This window comes from Cygnus atratus, chromosome 3 (assembly GCF_013377495.2).
Source record: "Cygnus atratus isolate AKBS03 ecotype Queensland, Australia chromosome 3, CAtr_DNAZoo_HiC_assembly, whole genome shotgun sequence".
Classification (NCBI taxonomy): domain Eukaryota; kingdom Metazoa; phylum Chordata; class Aves; order Anseriformes; family Anatidae; genus Cygnus; species Cygnus atratus.
The window spans coordinates 75,978,894-76,000,720 of record NC_066364.1 but is presented as its reverse complement, the minus strand read 5'-3'; the positions used below and the strand labels follow the sequence as shown (position 1 = coordinate 76,000,720).

General features: G+C 36.2%; 1 protein-coding gene across 8 annotated transcripts in view; it reads right to left on the bottom strand.

Annotated features, from left to right (window-relative positions):
• The window catches only part of SMOC2 (SPARC related modular calcium binding 2), a 149,142-nt gene that overhangs the window by 30,157 nt on the left and 97,158 nt on the right, over window positions 1-21,827 (bottom strand). For all 8 annotated transcript variants that reach the window (XM_035538741.2, XM_035538742.2, XM_035538743.2 and 5 more), the window contains exons 8-9: window positions 15,300-15,486; window positions 10,029-10,111 (exon numbers count right to left, since the gene is read on the bottom strand). In XM_035538741.2, coding sequence (XP_035394634.1) covers window positions 10,029-10,111; window positions 15,300-15,486 — 270 coding nt within the window. The remainder of the gene's footprint in view (window positions 1-10,028; window positions 10,112-15,299; window positions 15,487-21,827) is intronic.

Genomic DNA, 21,827 nt, shown 5'->3' with positions numbered 1-21,827 from the left:
CCAGAAAGACATACAATCATAAAAAGATACCAATGGGACATCGAGACATAATTCTATTATAAGATAATATTATATATATATGAATTCATTGAATATTTTTATTTCAAAATCGCTAATCTTCTTCTAGATATTATAAAAATGACCATTTGCTTGATGGGAAAGATTGAATGCTGTGTGGGTTTCTTTCCCCTCTTTGGTGTGATGACTACAAAGATAAGATAGATTTCCCTACTCTGTCTGCTGAGCGTGGTTTGACTAGTAATATATTCTGAGTTTCGTCCAGGTGGGCTGTATATTACATCTGCTTATTACAGGCTAATCTACTATGGCATTACCAAGTCTGTCCAAACTTTCACTGTCTTGCAAGATAGCATTTCCTTTTAGGTATAAAATTCACTGTTCTGATTTTTGCTAATGGGTGGGCTCCTTCCTATAAACAGTTCAGAGATATCCATGCAAAATACATTATGTGAAGGTAGAGAACTGCTAAATGTAAGCAGAGATAGAGTGGTTAGAAATTTCTTAGTAAAAGCCAAATAAAATATTAACCCTCTCTAAATTAGCTCTGAGTTAATACCATGACTTTTTTTCCAGATATTGCAACTGTACAGCTGTTGGGTGACAGCCCCCAAGGAAGCCAGTCAAACACAGGAGAACATTCTCCCTCTCTGGAGGGACCCCTGGAGGTGTCCTGCTCCAGGGACTTTCTCGTCTCCCACTGAAAGCAGGACCCAGTGGCACAGAGCAGCACAGCAGGCAAGGCTGCTGCACTTAACAAGGGATTTGGCTGGAAAAGGAGGATAGCAACAAGTGAGGCGAGAGACAGAATTTATATTCTTTGGCATAGCCTCCAGCATTTATTTTTTTTAATGCTGAGAAGCGAATGAAGTCAGTGTTTATTAGTCCTAATATAGCCCTTTAAAATAAACATTAAATTATAAGTTAATATTAAATACAGCAATGAATGAAATGCTATTGCTGAGCCAGTAGCATCACCTTTAATTAGCCAGGTTTTCTCTTTTGCTAGCTGTGACACAGCTGTGTCTTTCACTGGTACTTTACTGGTAGCTCAAATGTTTCCACTGTAATTTTTTTGGACAAACTCACACATAACTGGAAGCTAAAGCTGCTCTTTAGTTATGTATTTGAGCTTTTTTTAAAAAAAAATTTCCATATACTAATATTAGTTTATTAATATTTTTTAGGCTGGGGGGAAGACATTCTTTTGTTAAGAAATAAATACAAATTGAGGCAAGAATGAAGAAATGTGAATAACTGTTACCAGACCATTAGTAATTAAATACAGGATGGGGAGATGGACAGAAGGGAGTGTACAGAAAATAAATGTGATCTGCAGAGCCTAGAAAAATAACTCACAGGCCTTCTTTCCTCTGGAACAAAGCTGCCTACTGGGAGACTACAATATAATCATGTAGTCAGACAATAGGGTAATAATATTGAAGTTACTAAATCCAAAAGCCCAAGAAGACTGTTGTAGGTTAAAGAGACAGAATCCTCTGTGCTCTGCTGCTCTGAAGCTATTGCAGTGGTGTCTGGAAATACAGGACTAATTACTGCAGAACTCGCTCTTCACAAGGAGGTCTGACCAGTAGATGCACATAGTCATTAAAAAGTCCTGCCTTAGCCCAATGTCCTCCCCAAGCCACCACTAGTCATTGCTAAATAATTCTTTGTGCTACAGCGTGGGCACCCTTACTCAGTCAGCACGTGCAATACCAGTCTGTGCTTTGTACACCCCATCCCATCCATCAGGTGCCCTGGTGTTGTATGAACCTTACTGCTCTACGGTCACTCAGATCTCCTCTTTGACAACCACATCTTTGCCTGGTGAGCATCCCCCACAGATGTTGTTCCAGCACAGGATAACTATAATGGACCTTGATATGTGGAAAGGGTCGTTCACCGAGCTGTCACTGACCTATATGAAGCCTATGGTACTGGAAAGATATCCAGCCACTCTAGATAGCATAGGCTATCTTGAGTTGCAGGAGGAAGTTGGGCTTCCTCCTACAGCCCCATACCTTAGAGGACATGGCTACTGCTTTGGAAGGGGAAGTAGCCATTTCCCAGCATTATGGGAGCAAGGCTGGCCCTACAGCACCCCTCAGCATCTCCAAGTTAAGCGTCACCTCTCCCACCCTCACTGCAGGAGCTGCAGGCAGACCTTCATCCTTGCCATGTGGTTACTCTGTTCTGCCATCACCGCTGTGGAGGTTTGCACCGGCTTTTCATTAACAATTCATGATCACAGTTACAGCATTTAACTAAGCAGGTCTTAGTATAGAGCCTTTTTGGCAAGTATTTCTTGGTAAATGAGGCTGTAAAAGGCTCAGCATGATAGCTACAGACTCATCCAAATCAGCCAGCAACTTCAAATTATTTTTTTAACTCATGGACTTCAGACTAGGCAACCCAGAGATTTAATACCCGGTAGCAGAAAGGGATATTTTAAATATTAGCTCATCCAGCCAAAAAGCTGGTTACATCACAAAAATATTATCTATTTAAATCACAGCTCAGTGGAGAAAGTTACATACCAATTGACCTAACAATTTGAAGCTCATGGGAAGGAAGGCGTATGTATATAATCCATATTATGATCAGAAAAACTCAATTATTTAATTGATACATTTAAAGACAAGCAAATTTTTAATCATTCAAACATCTAAGAATGTGTGGTAAGATAAGACTATTTTCTACTCCCTACCAGAACTAGACTCCACAGAGGAAGCAGAGAACAATGTGAAACTACAGTAAGCAAGATTAGGTAGACCACTGGTGGGTCCTCGACATTTTGGCCAGGAATCAGTCGGGTACCTTTCAAAATCTGAGGTGCTCAGCTCAGAGGCAGAGTAACTATAACAGTGTAGTGAAACATCTCAAAAGGAAAAGCAATTTAAGCCTCTATCACTTTCTTTTTTTAAACGATGCCTTTGAAGTAAGTCACTTTATATGATAGCTGTTTGGCTGTGGGTCTTGCATCATCGTGGTTTGAGCATTTCCGATTAATTCTCTTTAACTTTGGAAAAAGAAGATGCAGAGCCAACAACCAAAAGCAAACTGTAATTATCCACACACAATTCACCCATAATTTAAATCATGAGTTTTGCTCCACAAAGTATAAACTGTTCAGCGTCAGTGCTGAATATCCCATTGGAACAGTAAATAAAGCCATTACAATAGGGAAAAAATTGAGCAGTTAGAAAAACTGCCTTTCTCTTAACAAACACATGAATGTGAAATAAATGATATGAGTTAAATAGCTCTTATGCATGATTTTGGGGAGCAAATGTTTAAATACCAAAATTAAACTAAGTTTATGAAGATCCATAGGACAAAACAATAGCTGTGAACTGAGTCACTAGTAGGCTGTAAAACCAGAAAACACTGCGAATTCAACAAAACTGTATTTACCAAACAGTTTTAAGGGATTTTTCTTGTTCATAAGTGAATTGATTGACTGTACAAGAGACATGCATCAAGACGTTTTAATTAAGTAAAATCTTAAGATTCATAGCATGCCTTTAACCACAGATCAACAGAGTACAAACACAGTGATCAGCAGACCTTAGGCCCTGGATGTAAAGCAGTTTTTTGGTTTGGGGTTGCAAGGAGGAAGGGAAGTGATCCATACTTTGTCCAATTTGAGAATTCAAAATCTGGCTCACAAAGGCTAAGCAAAGATGACAATTTTGTTAATTTGGACCCTTGTGCCACTGAATAAACCTCAACTATTAAGAACAGAAACCTTTCCGACACTTCTTAGTGCTATCAAAACCCCCAAATACTCATCTTTTTACAGAAATGCTGTAGGATCAAAAAATTTAATGCGAAACATCTGCAGTGAGGCTTTTTGGAGAGCTGCAAAATTACCAGGAAGGAAAAAATAAGAGTGAAATGCTCATCTTATTTCACCAGTAGAAATCTACAGAAACTTCAATGCAACTTCAATGCATTTCACTGGATTCTAGCTGGGTTAATTGAGAACAGCATCTCAGGAAAAGAAAATATGTAAAAGTGAAGAATTTAACTTTTTTTTTTTTTAATAAAAAATGACACTTTCAAGACTTTTAGTATATGGACTTACTGAGTCTTCACATTCACCCAAGTCAGTAGATTGTAGTAGATTGTATTACAGTTGCAGTGTATATAGCACTGTCATTTCCAATCCATAGTTTGCCCTCCCAAATTATCCTTTCGTATAGAAAGTATCACAACTATAGGAACTTTAAAAAACATACTGCACTAAAGAAAACAAGAAATTTTAACAAACCAAAATGAAAGATAAACAAAATTAATGGTCTGACATAAAGCCACAAAACCGTAGAAACCCAGTTAAGACTGAAAATCCAACTTGACATTGTGTCAAGCTAGTGTGTCTTCTAGTCATTTGGATTTCTTTATTTTTGGTTCACAAAAAGATAATGGTATTTCAAATTAAAGAATGTTGTGCTGGCAAAATCACATTTCCCATAATACTTTTCAAAATTTTTCACTTACATTTCAAATGTCAGGTCTTGGTAACAACAATAATTCCCAGGTTAACTAACAATACAGTATAACTATACTAAGGGTTATCCAAACTATAACTATATATCCTTATATAACTATATAATGATTATCCAAAGTTTCTCTGGCCCTCACACACAGTGGAGTTTAAAATAGATCTTTCTTGCATTTGATGCATACTTTTCCAATAAGAAAAATATTTGCCCTTGAGGCAAATTAGCTGAGTGGTCTATCACTCTCCCATTACACTATCATAACTTATTCCCTTACACAGACATGTCCCTTTCTTCCAGGTTGCTTAAAACAGAGGCAAGACTAGCTCTATAAACACATAAATTACCCACTGTCTAAGGCCGTGGTCTCCAGAATGCTGTGTGCACTCCCCAGGGGCTTTGCAAAACAATCCATTGGGGTGTAGAAAAAAAAAAAAAAGTACCATTAATAATTTTTTTTTAATTGAAATTTTGTTTATTTCATCTTTATCCCATCCTTCTCTAATCTCTATTTTTGTGTATGTTTTAATAATGTATTTAAATTTGGAGACCACTGATCTAAGGTCCCTCTAGGAGGGCTAGCAGGTAGCACAAGTCTCTCTGTGGTCAGGAACTGCCTTCTGCAAAGACTGGTCATGGTCAGGAGCCATCATCTTTGTAGCCTACCCTGAGACAGAGCAGAGTCATACCTTACTCATAAGTATGGGCTTCAAAACTCCTGGGTACAGAAACATCCATATGCCTACATGCTGTCCATGGCACTCAGTAAAGAAAACACTGAAATATGTTACCTAGAATACACTTTAAGTGATACGAGTTTAAATGCCTGACTTCAATTCCCTCTGCCTAATTTTGTTGTGTGCCTTGCTAATCTGAGGCAGACCTTAGTTTGGAATACCCAATCTACAGGGAAATCATCTGCTCAACACAATCCAGGAATTTCAAAGTGTGATAGAATGACTAAATTAAGAAATGTATTACTTTTATGTTGTACATATTATTAATAATTTAGAAATAAATAGTAACATAAAATGTAACTCCCAACGTATGGAATCCCCTTGTGTTCCCTAGGACAGACCACCCCATGCACATGGGAAAGTCTTCTCACAGATAGTTTTACATGAAATTTGCATAAGGATTTTCCTTATCTTCTGGCAATATCCCACATCTTCTCTCCAACAAATACAATACGTTACTAAATTAAGCAGAGAAATTAAACAAACACCAGATGACCTAAAGTACAATTTTAAATTATTTAGAATTTTTTGCTCTGAAAAATTCATCAACTTCACTAAACTTATGTTTTTCTGAGATTATTCTCACCTATTAAAACTACAGAATACATATCTCTTTCACTTACAAACCCAGACTGCATAGATACAGTTCTAAGAAGTGATATTTCTCCAGCTTGGCTGAATTTGACCTACTACTACATGAGTTTGTGAAAACACAGCAGCATCTACATCTTACTCCATCATCCTATAGACTTAGCTTTAACTAGCCTTCACACGATATCCTTTTAAATGTTCTCAACCAGCTTCTGCAGAAAACTGATTTTCAGTTTAACACACCAGCCATTCCAAAGTCTGAAATAAAGCATTCAAGACTACAGATGAATATGTCAGCTCATCACGGGCTTCCATTTTACTGTATAACAGAGTGGAGATCAAAAGGTCAAAATAGGAATGTTTGGAATCACTGTGAGAAAAGTAAAAAAACTTGTCCAGTGTGCGACTTTCACTGTACTCCTTTCTGGGTTCATTTTCATTATCTCAGAATAACTAGTTTCTGAGCAGAACTAAAACCACAAGTAATGTCAGAAAGATTCTTTGGCCCTAAAAAAAATAAAAATTAAAAAAAAAATTAAAAGACTAGAAATCTTATGGGAAGAATTATTATTATATAACTTCCAGCCCAATCTTACAGATACAGGTGGCTTGGATCATTCTTAAAAAAACATTAGATTAGCCTTCAATGTTAGATGTTTTATATTAAATTACCCTCAGGATGTGAGGATATACTCACAGCTCAGTTTAAATCAGTGGGAATTTTGCCATGGACTCTAATGGGCCATTACATTCTGCAATTTTGCCTTAGCAAGGTATCAGTGTTTGCAAAAAACTGCATTGTGTTTTATTTGCAAATTATTCCTAAAAATATTTGGCTTAACATGTAGTAAGTTCAAGTTTTCAGGTGGTATAAATTCGTGTAACTGCAGAACTATGCCAATTTAATCCACCTGAGGATGTATCAGTGTATCTTATCCTATTTAAGATCATTCAGACTAATAAAGTAATTGTTTCAAAATCTTTCTAGTTTTACACAGCAAGCAGTCACAGTGGTTTTACCCAGGGCTACTACATTTTTGTGGGTATAAGCTGCAAATCAAACAAACCCATCCTTTCAAAAATGTATTATTCCATGAAAGTCAGTGCACGGTTAATCTACATATTTTATTCAGTCCTGGCACCACTCAACAATTAGATGCTGTACTTAAATTTAGACAACACAAATGCAAATATGCCTTTGCAACACTGCTTACAGTAAAGAAACTTCGAGCAACAGTGGTTCGTTTCTATTAAAAAGTGGAATTGCTTCAGCCATTAGTATGATTTTACCTGTTACTTATTAACAACTAGCTATATTTGTGCAAGATCCTCTTTCCACGTCCTCTTTTCAAAATAACTACCTAAGGTAAACTCAATTCATTTTTACTTAATGTAGTGTTTGCATTTTATGATGATAAGAGGGAAATTTGTCAAGTGAGTGATGACATCTTGAGTATTTAATAGACTAGCTGAGAGAGAGAAAAGAGAAAACCTTAAGAGAGTGAAAGAACAATAAACACCTCTAACACAGCTGCAACTGTGAAGCAAGCTCCTCCTTCCATTACTTCTATAGGTATGTACTTCATGCTGCTGCAGTGTAGAAGGAGGTTTTTCTAGATAGCTCCTAACTATTTAGGAAGTGTTAGGAAATTTTGGTATTTGCCTTATTTTAAATTAATATAAAGCATTTGGAAGCCAAAGGTTACTTGAGGGTAAGCAATATACACTTTGGAGATAAAATCAGTGTCATAGATAAAATTTATGATATCTATTAGCTCATACTGCTGCAAAGGTTTATTGGACTAAAGCTCACATAGCGCAAAATACTGTAAGTGGAAAGAGATAATCAAAAGACCATTGCCTAACTTAACAAAAATGAAATGATCAGGAAGGAGCTTACAGCATGGAAAGTTCTTGTTAATTGCTTCTTCGGTAAAGCATCCTGACTCGGGTTAAATCTTTATTACTGTACTGCTTAAAAGCACTACTGGTTTGGATAAGAAGTACGTGTTTTAAAACTAGAAACTTTTCACTTTCCCATCCTGCCTCTAAGAATCAAATAAAATCAAATGCTTTTTCAGTTTTTTTGTTGTTTTTTTTTTTGAAAAGGTAGATGTGACCAGCAAGCGATATCTTTTACAGAACTAAGTGCCAAACTTGTTTCTTGAGTTTTCACTCTGTTATACTCTCTTCTATGTTCTTTTCACTCAGAAAAAAGCACACGTTAAATCAAGTAATTATACTAGCCTATAACTATGCAAGTACTGTTTTGACAGAAATTGTTGGAGATTACTAGAGTACATAGGAAGAACAGGCCTGATCTTATTTCCACAGAAATTAGTGGTCAGCTTTGCATTGGGTTTCATGGAGTTAGGACTGTAAAATACATCCCAAATTATCCCTGAAATACCTGCTAACTTCTCTGATGTTACAACAGCAGTAAGTAATTTCAGTAAGCAAGTACTGGCTGATGAAATGGTGGATAAAGATCATCAATCTGACTGTCAACAGAGGTGTTTTTACCATTAGATTTCACATATCTGAGGATTTATGTGGCACACATGGCTCTCGCTGAACTCTGTGAGGAACTAAACGGCACAACTGCACGTCAAGCATGTTCAGGCTCTTATTTGCAAATGAAAAGAAATTGAGACAGTTTGAAAAGAGCTGTGAAATTCATGCTCCCAAGTCAATTTTTAGTGTAAAGCAGCTTTTCATCTCTTCGCGTATATATTCCGTATTTTAAGCAATAAGAAACAGTGCAGAGAAAGTATCTCAGCCATGCCACTCTCCTTCCCAGTGTCTCAAACTGATCAAGAGCTACCTAAAACCTAACCAGAGTTTCTGCCCCATTACTAGTCCTTTAGAAGACTTGCCTCACTGCTCTAATCATTGGAAAACACTTTACAATTTCCAGGTGACATATGTTCAGTGTAGTTTGTACCTATTTGTTCTTGTGCAAAGTTGTCACTGAGGAAAACAGTTCTGTTTGTCTTCCTCATGGTCTCAGAGGAACAATACCACCTCCTGACCTTGTCTTGTTTATCTAAAAAAAAGCAAATGCTTTGTTCTAGATAAAATCCAGAAAATCCCATGGTTCTAGATAAAATCCAGAAAATCCCATGGTTCTAGATAAAATCCAGAAAATAATAGTGTCTAAAATTGCATGAATATTTCCTTGTCTATCTTGACAGTCCTGTTCCTGTCTGTATGTCCCACCATACCTAGATAGCGATGTTTTTGGGTCACGCTTGCCATTTTTAAATTGACAGCAATGGGATGGCTTATGGCTAATGCTATGACTGACATTTCTACATAGAACACAACATATAACTATATATGGTATAATAACACATCTTTCACATTTCTTACTTCTTTTCATATTATCCCTTGTAATTACATTTGTTTCATGACAGAAAACATTAATGTCTGCTTCATTCAAGATGAATTTCAACACTAGTGGACATGTTTAGTTCAGAATTATTGCCTAGACATTCCTCTGGGTGGCTAAACTAAAATATTTCTCATGACACATACAATCTGCTGAAATCATTTGCTTGTTTCCGATTCTTTACAATAGCTGACAGTGATTCATAATTTTCTCAACGTGCAATATCACTAAAACCTGCTAAACCTTATTCATATGCCTTAAAAGACCAGTTCAAAAAAAATCAAATCTACTGACTTCTATATAGCTCAGCTACCCAGAAATAAGGTCTCCCACAGTCATAAAAAGTCAGAAAAAAATCATCTAATCGATAAATTGTGTTCCTACAACAGAGAAGAATAAAATAATATTTTTTCTGAAGTAAATTGAAGGGTTAGGTCTTGGAAAACTGTAAGTGGATACATTTTTTACATAGATCTGAAGATAAAGGCTGATTTCTGAAGGATTTTGCTGAGTTCTCTGGTATGACAACAGTAAGAAATAACGCCAGTAGCTGTGACTGCCTTTTAACCACTGAAAAAATTAGCCTTACTTTCTCTGACAACATCCTAAGACCCATATTTACACACACCATTCCAAAGCCAAAACCTTCAGTCAGTGGCAATTCAATGTAGCAATATCTAAAAGATAAACTGTTTAGATACAAGATAAGGAATTGCTTTGTAAGTTATTGCAGTGACAAAACAAAGCACTGGAATGCATGAAATCAAATATATGTATTTCACTGACCTTGAAGCTGGCGTCCTTTGTACAAATCCTTCGTTTTGGTTGGGTTAGCTCTGGCACTGTTATCACACTTAGGTTGTTCATACCTAAAAAAGAAACAGGGAGAGAATAAAAACCAGCCATAGTTAACTTAATTTAGAACTAATTTATTTCCAATTTTGTAGTTCAAAATAAACTTGTGCCTTCTTTTTTTTCAAGGAAGAAACTGATTTCTTATTCAGAAGAGGCAATGCAAATTTATTTACCTGTTTTCCACTTCCCTCAAGGAAGCCAGGGCATGTTTATTTTCCTATGGTTGATACCAAACTGAGTAATTATTATCTATTCCGAAGTCTATTTTACAGGGAGGAAAACTGGGGAAGGAGAAAACTGGAGGGGATTGCCATAAAATAATATATAATAAAAATATAATAATAGTAAAGATGAGTCTCTCCTCCCACCTGCAAGATCAAGAAGCTATAAGCAGCATAACAAATTTTGGCATCTGGCACACTATTCATTCTGTGAATGTAAAACACCACAAAAGGAACTTCAAAACCATAGCAAGGCAGGTACTGTAGTTAGTTAATACTGCAGCACTAAATGCATTTGCCACTGTATCCTCTCCAAAGTAAATGTTAGTTTAAGTAAGAAGGGCTACCCATGAACAGCTAACATTTCAAACAAGAGGAAAAAACTGATAGGGATTCTGGAAGTGAATTGGGCTGAAATAGTTTGAAATGGGTTGTGGAAAAGACTGATTCTTCACCTGCTACATGAGTTTCTGGTTCCTCTGTTCTTTCCATGATGTTTACTTAAAGTCAAATTGTTAGCCTGTAACAAGAAACCCTATGATATTTGTTCCTTCAAAAAAATATTGCTAACTGAACATCACTTGCAATATCATTCTTGCAAGACTGGGAGGTATGGGAACATCTACTGCTGAGTTTTTCTGTTTCTTAGAATCCCATTATTATTGCATGGTAGTTTTTCACTCAGTTTAACACAATCTGAGAGATGTTATTTTCTCATTCTCCTTAGTAGCTTGAAGGTGCAGAATTTAATGTACAGCATTTTAGAGAAATTTCAGGCCTAAGTTAAACACAGTAATATGACTTGTGTCCACATATATCCATGTGCACATACATACCTATTAATTGAATCTAGGTTCTTTCATACTTTATGTAACTGGTCATCTTTGAAACGCTCCTATTCTAGATTCCCCAAAATCATATTTACTGAGAGGAATACTAAAATGTCTAATCAAAATATACTAATGTGATTTTTTTGAACAAAATATTGTATTTAAAAGTATTAGATGGTTGTTATGTCTTGGGGTTAGACCAGACTGCCCCTACAAAAAATACAGAAGTGTTCAGATTTTAATTACCAGTCAGGATGAAAAGAAAACTTATCTTTTTTTTTTCCTTTGAATGCTTAATTTTTTTCCACTTCATCTGATGAAACTGCCCACTGCTCCAACTAATTTTGGCTACTGAAAGAAGGTACAGTGTTTCACAAACATGAGAGAGCTACAGACACTTTTCTTTCCATAAAGAACAGTGGAAATAGAAGCTGCTTTGATAGCATGGTTGGGATTTAGATACCTGATGGATGACCACTTCAATCAGCCAAGAAAAGAGTGAAAGGGAAATCTCTGAGCAATACTCACTAATGCAGTATCTGGCAACTGGCCTGGTCCCTGATTAATCTGATACCTGACTCTGCATTCCCCTTGTCCTCTTCCGTTATTATTGCTCCATGCCTACACTTTATTTCATCTCTCCTCTTCTACTATTTCAGCTTCTATTTTTTTAGATACAGATGTAGCTCACCATATATAAAATAAATCTATTAAATCCCAATACCTGCTAAAGTGCAGTAACATAAAAAATACACTTTTAGTTCTTTGAAGCAACTGAAGAAAGACAAAGTGAAATCATCAGAAATTTGCCATGCAGACACAGCCACACTAAGAACTGATAAGAAAAACACACTTGACTCAGTTTTCATTGGGAAAGAGTGGGAAAGAGATTGTGTATCAGAATGGAGCACTGTCAGGTAAAAATAATGTAGTCAAGACATACGATGTTCCTCTTTAGAATTTTAAAAGGCAAAAACTCCCTAGCACCAAATGTGCATCTAGAGTCAGCAAGGGCTTATGACAGCTGCTTTATACCTCTGACCAGTCTGCTTAGAAGCACTGAGATTTACTGAGGCATGCATAGTAGCAGACAATCAAGGGTTTTGCAGGAAATTTCCACAGTGTGGGCAACCTCATAAAGTAGCTGATTTACACTTTTTTTTTTTTTTTTTAAGTCTAGAGAATCTTTTGCAAGTTGATTGACAATTATTTTGCCTATGATCCTAGTTGCTCAAAAGTCACAGGTGAGAACAGAGACTCAGGGTCCTGTTGAGTAAAAGGGCTGAGGGTCATGGTATGATGTCCAGAAAGTATTCGGAGCAAGCTGGTAGAGATCCTACTGGTACGACTTTCAGGAAAACAGTTGTTTGTATCCTTTGCATGTATTCCTTTTAGTCAAATGGATATTCCCTCTAGACATTCATAAAATCCAGCTTTATACCATATCATCACCTATTTCTTTTGAGTTTTACTGTTTTACATGTCCTAGAATGGTTCCTCATTCACATATCTTTATTTTAACTCTAGAATTATTATTTTTCTCTGGAATATCTTCATTGACAAGTGATTTATCTTCGCCTCAGATCACAGGGCATTAGAAGGTCAATGAGTATTAATAACTTCCCTTAATTTTGTGGGTCTAATTTAACAGGACTACTTTTTATTGTGGTATTCATAGCCTGATTATATGACAAATTTCATCCTCATGAATGTTTTCAAAACAAACAACATGCAAAATTCCAAGCTGTTCTGGCAAGAGCTTCCCTGATCTGTGCATTCTTTCGTTGTTGTCCCCTAGTGATTCAATCCAGATTTGCAGAACAAAGATTCCAGGATGCAATGCATCCATCTTTCTACCATGAGTACTATCAGATCCTGCAGTAGAGTTTTAATAGCTACTCATCTAATTTATTTTTTGCAATGGGAAGCTCGAAGATAGCATACACCACTTTGCATGAGCCCCTGAGACTTTAAACTAGGAAAGACTCACATGTTCATCTTTTCTATTTTATACGAATTAAAGAAAAGATAACGGCTTCTTTTTCATCATATTCTGATCCCTATTTCCCCCTGCTAGGGGAGAAAGTTTAATTTTATCAATACAGATATACTGAAAGGAACTTTTAAATAAAAAATAATTAATGGGATTCCAGCCCACATAAATCTTGCCTAGAAATGAGATCTAGACACTCCTCTTAAACTCCAGACAGGAATCCCACCTGCTTGTTTACCAGGGCTGTAGAAGACAAAATTTACCACACATTCTTTTAGTATAAAACTCATAAAATTAAGTAACTCAGCACTTGTGCTCAGAACTTCATAAACTCTCCATTGAGGACTTCCCATAAATCTGGCAAAGCTGAACAAATTAGAAATGATCAAGGCCGCATCAGCTGATATTTTCAGTATAAGCCATCAGGCAGAGCATTCATCAAGCAAAAAGATTTGTGTCTAAATCATGAGATTGAATCCAACTTGCCAGTGTTCTAACTTTGAAGATAGGCAGCACAGTGAAAGAATCTCTGCCACCTCTTCTCCCTCAGCTGAGTTACTGTGTAGTTCCAGAATCATAGAATATCTGAGTTGGAAGGGACCCACAGGGATCATCAAGTACGCATCCAGCAAGCTAAGTGAGGTGACCTTTCCCCTCTACTCACCATTGGTGAACCACATCTGGAGTGCTGGATCCAGATCTGGGACCTCCAGACAAGAGAGACAGACATACTGGCATGAGTCCAGGAAAGGACAATGAAAATGATCGAGACTGGAGCATTTTACACAAGAAGGAGAGTGGAGAGTCTGAGTGAGCCTGTTTAGAGACTGTTTAACCTGGAGAAGAGAAGGCTCAGGGAAGATCTTACCAATGTGTATCAATATTTGATGTGGGGAAAATAAAGAAGCCTGAATCAGACTCTTCACAATGATCTCCAGTGAAAGGACAAGATGAAATGGACACTCCTAAGAACTGCAAAAATATTAGCAGAAGTCCTATTACTTCACCAACACGAAAGGATGCTGAACTCAACTCTCAACTTAGAGAATAAGAACTAAGGCTCCGTAAAATTATTTAAATTATAGTTCAAAGAAGGATCACTAAAAACAAGAAACAGTAAACAAATGTAGGACTGGAGAACAGAGGAAGAGTAGAAATGAACCTCTGGAATCTCTGTACTTATCTTAGACTTTCTGGACCAAATTTATAATATTTAATTTTGACAACTTATCAATCTCAGCTTGCCAGAAACAGTAGATCACTGGTAACTACTTCATGCTCATTTCATCTAGTACTGTAATTGGTATAGACTATGGTATAAACAGCTATCAGTAAATCAGCACTTGAAGAATATGTGAAAGCTGCTTCCCAAGAATATAAAAAATTTCAGCAAGTGGCTTATAATAGTTTTCATAAATATTAGGCAAATGATCAAAAATGTTTTTTACTTCAGCTTGAAAAGATTTGTGATTGCATCAAGATACCCATACTGCCCGCCAACTTTGTATGAGCTTCTATAACATTCCTACAAGGGCCAAACCTCAATAACCAGCCTAAATAACATCCTTTGGAATCTGATATTTGCCTTGCCTACATCTGCTCTATGTGGCTCACAATGCTTTACCATGCATCCGGCTCAGCCGACATGACTGAACTCCAAGCTTCTATTAATAACACACTAAAATGATATTTCCTCTCTATGGGTTCCCAGGCAATTGTTCCATCAAAGCGTGTCATATGAAATAGTTGAGGAGGTTTCTGGAAAAACAACTGAACATTTCTGAGGCTGGATGTGGTTCCTGTCATAAACCATCTTACTTGGTTCTTCCATGTTCAGGCTAAGGGGTGTGAGGTTTCCTCTGGTCTGACTCATTATCTGCTTCAAGTCTTGGCTTCCCAGCATAAAATAGAAAGAATGGAATGTAAAAATATAAAATAAAGGATCTGGGGAGCATACTGCCCATGGCATTGCAGTGTATCAGTCTTTGGCCATCTAGACTTATGGCCAATGGATCTTAGAATTATTTCACTTCAATCTTTATGGTGGAATAAATCTACATGATATCATTCAAATAGCAATAGGAAACTACATGCTAGTACATGCATATTAAGGCATCTACTCACTGCAGGTTCGAGCACTGAACATGCATTCCCTTACCTTGTTGATGTACCAGGGATGGGACGTCCTGTATCCACGAGAACACACCAGCAGTAGCCTGTGGAAGGATGGCACTGCACTGGTTTGTAAAGGCCACCCTGAGCACACTCTGGAATGAACACATTGTCTTTCTGGGGTTGTTTAGCTTCCTCTAGAGCTGACTGAAGTTCTTGATCACATGATGATGCTTTTGGAAGGAAAAGAAAAAATACTAAATAAGCCATGTGGAAAAGGCCTACTGGAAATATTGAACAGTTTTTTAGTTTTTTATAACTTTATTTGATTTATATAAGGAATGTATTTGAAGAGGCTTGAGATAGCCCAAGTTGGTTTATGCTGTATACTTTTAGGACTTTCAGTTTCCTTTTCATGCACCTGCTTCATAATACGGTCATAAGACTATCCTGACACCCCAACTCCTACACTGGATATAATCTGTGAATAACCAAGTACTTTCTCTGCCATCTTAAAAAATTCTCCCCCACTCCACAGTTCCTAAACTACTGATTCTTTTCAGAGGGAACAGTAAAAATCCAACTTCTTAGGATTCCTTATATATGAATTATTCATCTAGATATTCATCTAAATGTTTATTTTCTTTATATTTTGGAACAACATATTAATATAGTGAAAATTCTTCCACTTCCTTTCCTGGCGTTTCTGGTATTGATGATATATTATTTGCTCTGGAGGCCAAACACCCCAAAGAAAAAGTAATACATTTTTATCTCTGCCCTAACAGTATGTCTCGGATCTCTTCTGAATGCGGGAAAAGCTTATATGTATACATGTTCCTGGCTTTTACATGAAACTGAACCAGGAGGTAAAGAGCAGAAGACCCAAGAACTGAGAGTGCAAGTCATTTCACATCAATCAGTAAAACACCTCTGCTGATGATTTTTGATCACTGTTAAGCTGGTATATGTGGCACTGTAGGAGATAATAAATTAGGTGATAGACTATTTACTAAAGCCATTTCTTTCTCCCGGATTTTTAAATTCAGTCTCCTATCATGTGAAATGTAGATGGTTAATAAAACAGCTGTTGTATAGTTCCAAATTACTCTAGTGAACAAAATTTAAATATTTGAAAAACTAAAATGTCCATAACAATAACCTCTCTACGAACAAACACATGAATGACAGGAAAATCTCAAGTGGCTGGAATTTCAATAAATAAGAAAATCTGTTCAGTTAAAAACAGCTTCTTGCAGATGTGGATGAGCAAATACAGTAAGACTTCTGGTGCACTGGAAAAGAAGACGGAAGTTAATCACCTTCATATTTTAAACAGCACATGACTGCATCTATGCAATAGCCTGGTTTCCACAATATTGTATTTTATTCCAATATATGTAAAAATGTAAGTTAAAAGTTTAAAAAACAAGCTAACTTGATTACAAGACACTGAATTATTTAGTTAGTTCTTTAGTTGATATTTTATTATTATTTGTTTCATATGGTAGGACAGCTAGACAAATTGATAAAATTTGCATGGTTTGTCTTTGTCTACCTCTGGACATAATGAGAGATTGAATAGATCTCAAAACACTAGTGTTTACATAATAAACTGTAATTAAAGAATCAGTATAGTGAGGAGAGAAAAGATCCTTTAATAAAGGCAAATAGTTAATTATTTACATGTTAAAACCTTCACAGAAATAGCTATAGTGTCACAAATTGGAAATCCATCACCAACATCCTGTTAGAGTAGCCAAAATAAATCATTTCCTCGGTAAATCTGGATTATGATTATTACTGACTTACAAAGTAGAAGAACCCTGGAAAGCACATAACTTTTATCTTGGTTGATAACTTTTTATATTTTGTATATAATCAAGCAAAAGGGAGCAAAAAAAGTGAAACAGCTGTGGTGAGAGGGAGGAGGAAATCATTACTCCTCTTTAAAATCCAGTAAATTCTTTTCTCATTCACACTGATAAACCTTGGTATCATCCCATCAGTTCCTGTGACCTTTTCTCATTTTACATATTTGTAAACTAGCAACAGAATCTGGCAGATGTGCATATATTCTTATTAGCTCTTGCTAACCCACAGGAAAAATACATTTTCACCCTCTCAGATTTGTTTAGAAAATTTGGAGACTACATAGGCAGATCATCCAGATAAAGTGTAACAGAAAGCACAGAGACCGTGTGATGGAGAATTCCCAGTGCAAAAGCAGATAAGGACAGTTTCAGCTGTAAGTATGCACAATACCACCTAATTTATGGGCAACTCCAGTTTCTACTGATTGAAACAACCAGAAAAGGATTGCTGATTCAAAACCACTGGAGTCATGGGCCACTGGGACAAACCTGCTTTGTGGTGATTCAGTAGCAGGTGTTACAGACCTAGATAAATGGACTTTATGCTCCTGACTGACTTCCCAAGGAGAGTTTTCAAGAAGCTACTGCTCAAGCTAGAATTTTAACACTAAAATAGAAGCATGAAGTTTTGTTTTTTATTTTGTGTTTTTTTTCTGGTTGTTTCTCTGATTCTAAGTCTCGAAGGTAGAGAGGCACAGTAATATGGGACAGATTTCAGAGGCAGGTTGCAAAAGTGGCTTATGGCTTTAAGAGGGACAGTGACAGTAACTGAAATGAAAGTTCTAAGATTAAAAAGGAATGTCCTTTATGGCAGAAATCTTGGAAATAATAGACAAAAAGGCAGGATTCATACCAAATGCTAAGGGAAATGCCTTGTAACTTGGAAGACTCTAGTGATGAAAAAATATGCCTTTGAAGAGCAGCAACAGCACACACATTCAAGACCAAAAAACATATAGAGGAAGCTATGGTATTTCCAGGAAGGACTTCCCCTTCTTACAACGTTTAGTTTCTTACCCTTCTCCTACAGATGGAAAATCATACCAAGAAGAGGAATTTATCAGTAGTCCTAAATTATTTTTCAGAAAAAATAAACTAGACAAAAGGTAGATTATAATAGACAAACTGGAAATAATATAAATTCGTGTGATGGACAGTAGGCCTGTCAGTTCTGTATGTGCCAAATGACAAATCTGCTGAATCCAGTTTGTTCATTTTATTGATCAAAAGTGCATAATAGTTTGTTATTTCTCTTCCTTACACAAAGGCAAACAGTCACTTCAGGTCAGCTATCAGGCAATCTGTTTACTGACTGATCAAGAAAGTTATTTCCTCAGATTTAATATTTTTGTATACTTTTAACACAACCGTTTGTGCCACCACTACTATTTCCCTGTTTGTTTTCATGATGAGAATACTGTTCTTATATAAAGTACTGCAAAACTGTGTTTACCTATAATCCTTCTTGCTTTTTCCAGAAACAGAACATTAGTCCTTTGTGTAATTTCCTCTCTGAGGAACCATTCATTCCCTTTCAAACTTTTCTTTTTATTATTTACAACAGGAGCACTGGAAAGATTCAACTGTAGCCTTGTGATGGCTAAGAGCTCTTATCACAGAGCTACCATACTGTTGCAAATAATTGCCTTTGTAATGTCAGAAGAGTCATAGTCAACAAACGTTCATTTCCCAGGAGAACCAGTGATAAATGTCATTAACTTAGAAAATGCCTGACAGTTTGTCCAAACAATCTGACAACAACTATGATCTGGAACTGTAACAGATGTATGCCAGAAGTTCATAAAATGAACAGTATGGAAAAGGATCTATGCTACAATAAACACAGAATAAGTACAACAGTTATTAAAACACGTCAAACTTTCTATGCACTATGCACTACCTTCCTCCCAGAAACAGGAAAGCACTGACACTCTAGCTTCTTCTTTTCACAGAATATGTTTACACTCTTGTTCTTTCACTTAGCTACTTCAGTTCTGTCTTGACAGCAAAAAAAAAATAAATAAAATAATAATGATCATCATCATCATCTTTGGATTTTTTCTGTGCTTGTTCGTTCAATAGAATAGTTGGACATAGCTGAAAACTCCTTTCAAGGTAGTCTACCATGTTCACCAGCCACGCTGTAGCTCACCTAGGATACTTTGTTGTAGGTTGATAAACCTTCCTACAGTTTCTATCCCGAACCATTTTATGGTTCATAAGCAGTAGTCATTCAACACACAAATTTCAATCATGTAACAAAATAGGTATATTTCACACAGTTTTACAAGACCACCTACTTACTTTGAAAAAGTCTTTTTTTGAAAGACAAAATTAAACACTTGTTCACCACAAAGAACGAGTTTAAAAACCTGCTTCGAATATAACGTACATCATATTGTTATTCCATTTCTTCCCTTTTTCCTTTAAACATTCATTTTCAAATATACTTTTCCTGTTCTGGTTCAAGATGCCTTCACAGTCCATTACAAATAACCAGTGTAATCAGTAATTCTGAATCAGTTCTTGTTGCTAACAAGCAATTCTCCCTGAAAAAAGGTCTGCATTTCAATGAATCAAGTTAATTTTCATGAACAGAAAAATACCTCAACAGTAGCAGGGTATAATGCTGCAAACCATTATTTATGAGAGAATATGTTTATTACTCTCTGATGGGCTACTTAAAGTGTTTATTAATGTGTACTAGAGGATTATTATTAATGTTATCCTAGAGGAGAAAAAGAGGTGGCTTTTCTGGGAAAGTCATCTTTAAAACAACTGCATACCTGTGCATTTGTCTGCAGCATATCTAAAACACCAAGCACCGTATTATGTAAGTTATAATAATAAGTGTGTTAGTGTGGTAACAGGAGATGTTTTAGCCACTTGTTTCAGAAATTCTGTCAGTTGTTGTGCTGTGTCTTATCACAACTTCTCCCAACGTGTGGATTTTTCAAGATTAAAAATAATTCTGATATTTTTATTTTGCTTAAATGTGAATTGCTGTTTCTTCAGTGTGTTCTACAGAAACAAGCTGCCAAATCTGCAGAAAATTACAAAGGCGTCTGCTTACTACTTTAACATTTCCTGCCACTATATAAACATTTCCTTTCAATTTCCTAAACTCCACAATATCTATATCACAAACAGAATCCATTCAAGAAAAAAAAATCTATTTTCAGTTGATTCCTTCTCTGTCCTTTTCTCATTACCATAATGGGGCATGAAAGGACAATTTAGACAGCCTGGTTTCCAGGTTTAAGGGATCTTTTATCAGAACTTGAGGCTCAGTGTACTCTACAGAAAACAAGTAATAAGAAATGTGTGAACAAAAATACTCTGAAAAGTGATACACATGCTCTAGAGGAGTGCAGTGTTTCTAAGAGGATATACAGATAGAATATATTCGTGTCCAAATTTCAGTATACAGAGCTTTAACTTCTGTGACTATTTCTGCTAATCAAAATGTTATCAAAATCAGTCTGTTCTACTTAATTTAGCCTAATTTAGGCACATTTTCAGAACACTTCAAATATTGATTTATACAAGTTCTGTGCTAGTTTATTTCAAAATCATAATAATTAGTATGGCTAACTAGTTCTCCTATTAACTCCATGCAACTCTCCAACAAATTCACATCTCATTTAATTCTTTTGCTTAGCATGAACCCTCTTACAGCCAGTGAACAGGCACAGAAGAAAATGATTACAATGTGTTTTTGTATTTTCAAATAGTGTTTTTTTAGTATTCAAGTTTCATTGAATAGATTTCCACTTACACTACACCAAATTGTATTTCAACATATGACCAAAACGTTCACTTTAGAAAGGCAGTAGTGAGTGTGATGATTTCCATTCAAGCTAACTCCAATCTGCAGAAGAGTTTACATTGACTGGATGGCAGATTTGGAAAAAAAAAAAAAAAAACAGCCTATCACAGCAGTTATTCTTACCTCTAGCAAACATGCATCCTCAGGGTAAACTAGCAGGTTGTTTACCTGTAGCTGACCAATTTCATCACTCAAAATCCCTGACACCTGGTTCTGCTATAAAGAGAACAGCAGCATCCAAGGAAGTCAATGAAGTATGTTAGCTTATAAATGACAAACAGTGTCTAAACAACTTCACCCTAGTGAAAGAGAGGTAAGTTCCATGTCTTGATATTCTTTTGGGGTTTACAGCCTGCATTTAGACCTCCTCTAGCACAACAGATTCCTTCTGTGAAGAGGCACATGGGGTTTTATAATGGGGTTTAAGATGACAACTTCATACCCTTTAGGTATATAAAGTTATTCTTCTCATCCTTTACGGCCGTGGTATGGACACCTCACACTAATCTTTCTTAAGAAACACTGCTCCTATAAGAATTTATAAGAATTTTAATTTTTTGCCTGCCCTCTCTCAACTGTTTCAAATAAATTCATATCTAACAGAAATCAAGTGCAACTCAGTGATACAAAGAAATGGAGGATCAACTTTGCTCATGCTACTAGTGTCTTATAGAGACTACTGTAAACCTAAATCAAAAGGGAAATATGTCTGTGGCCCAATCTTCCCCCAGCAGAAATCCATGGAAAAATACCCACTAAATTCAGTGGACAATACATCAGGTCTCAACTGAATATACTCCCATATACGTATGTCTCCAGTTAAACCCAATATTTGCTCATGGACCAAGTACTGAGTGGAAGGAATAGGTAA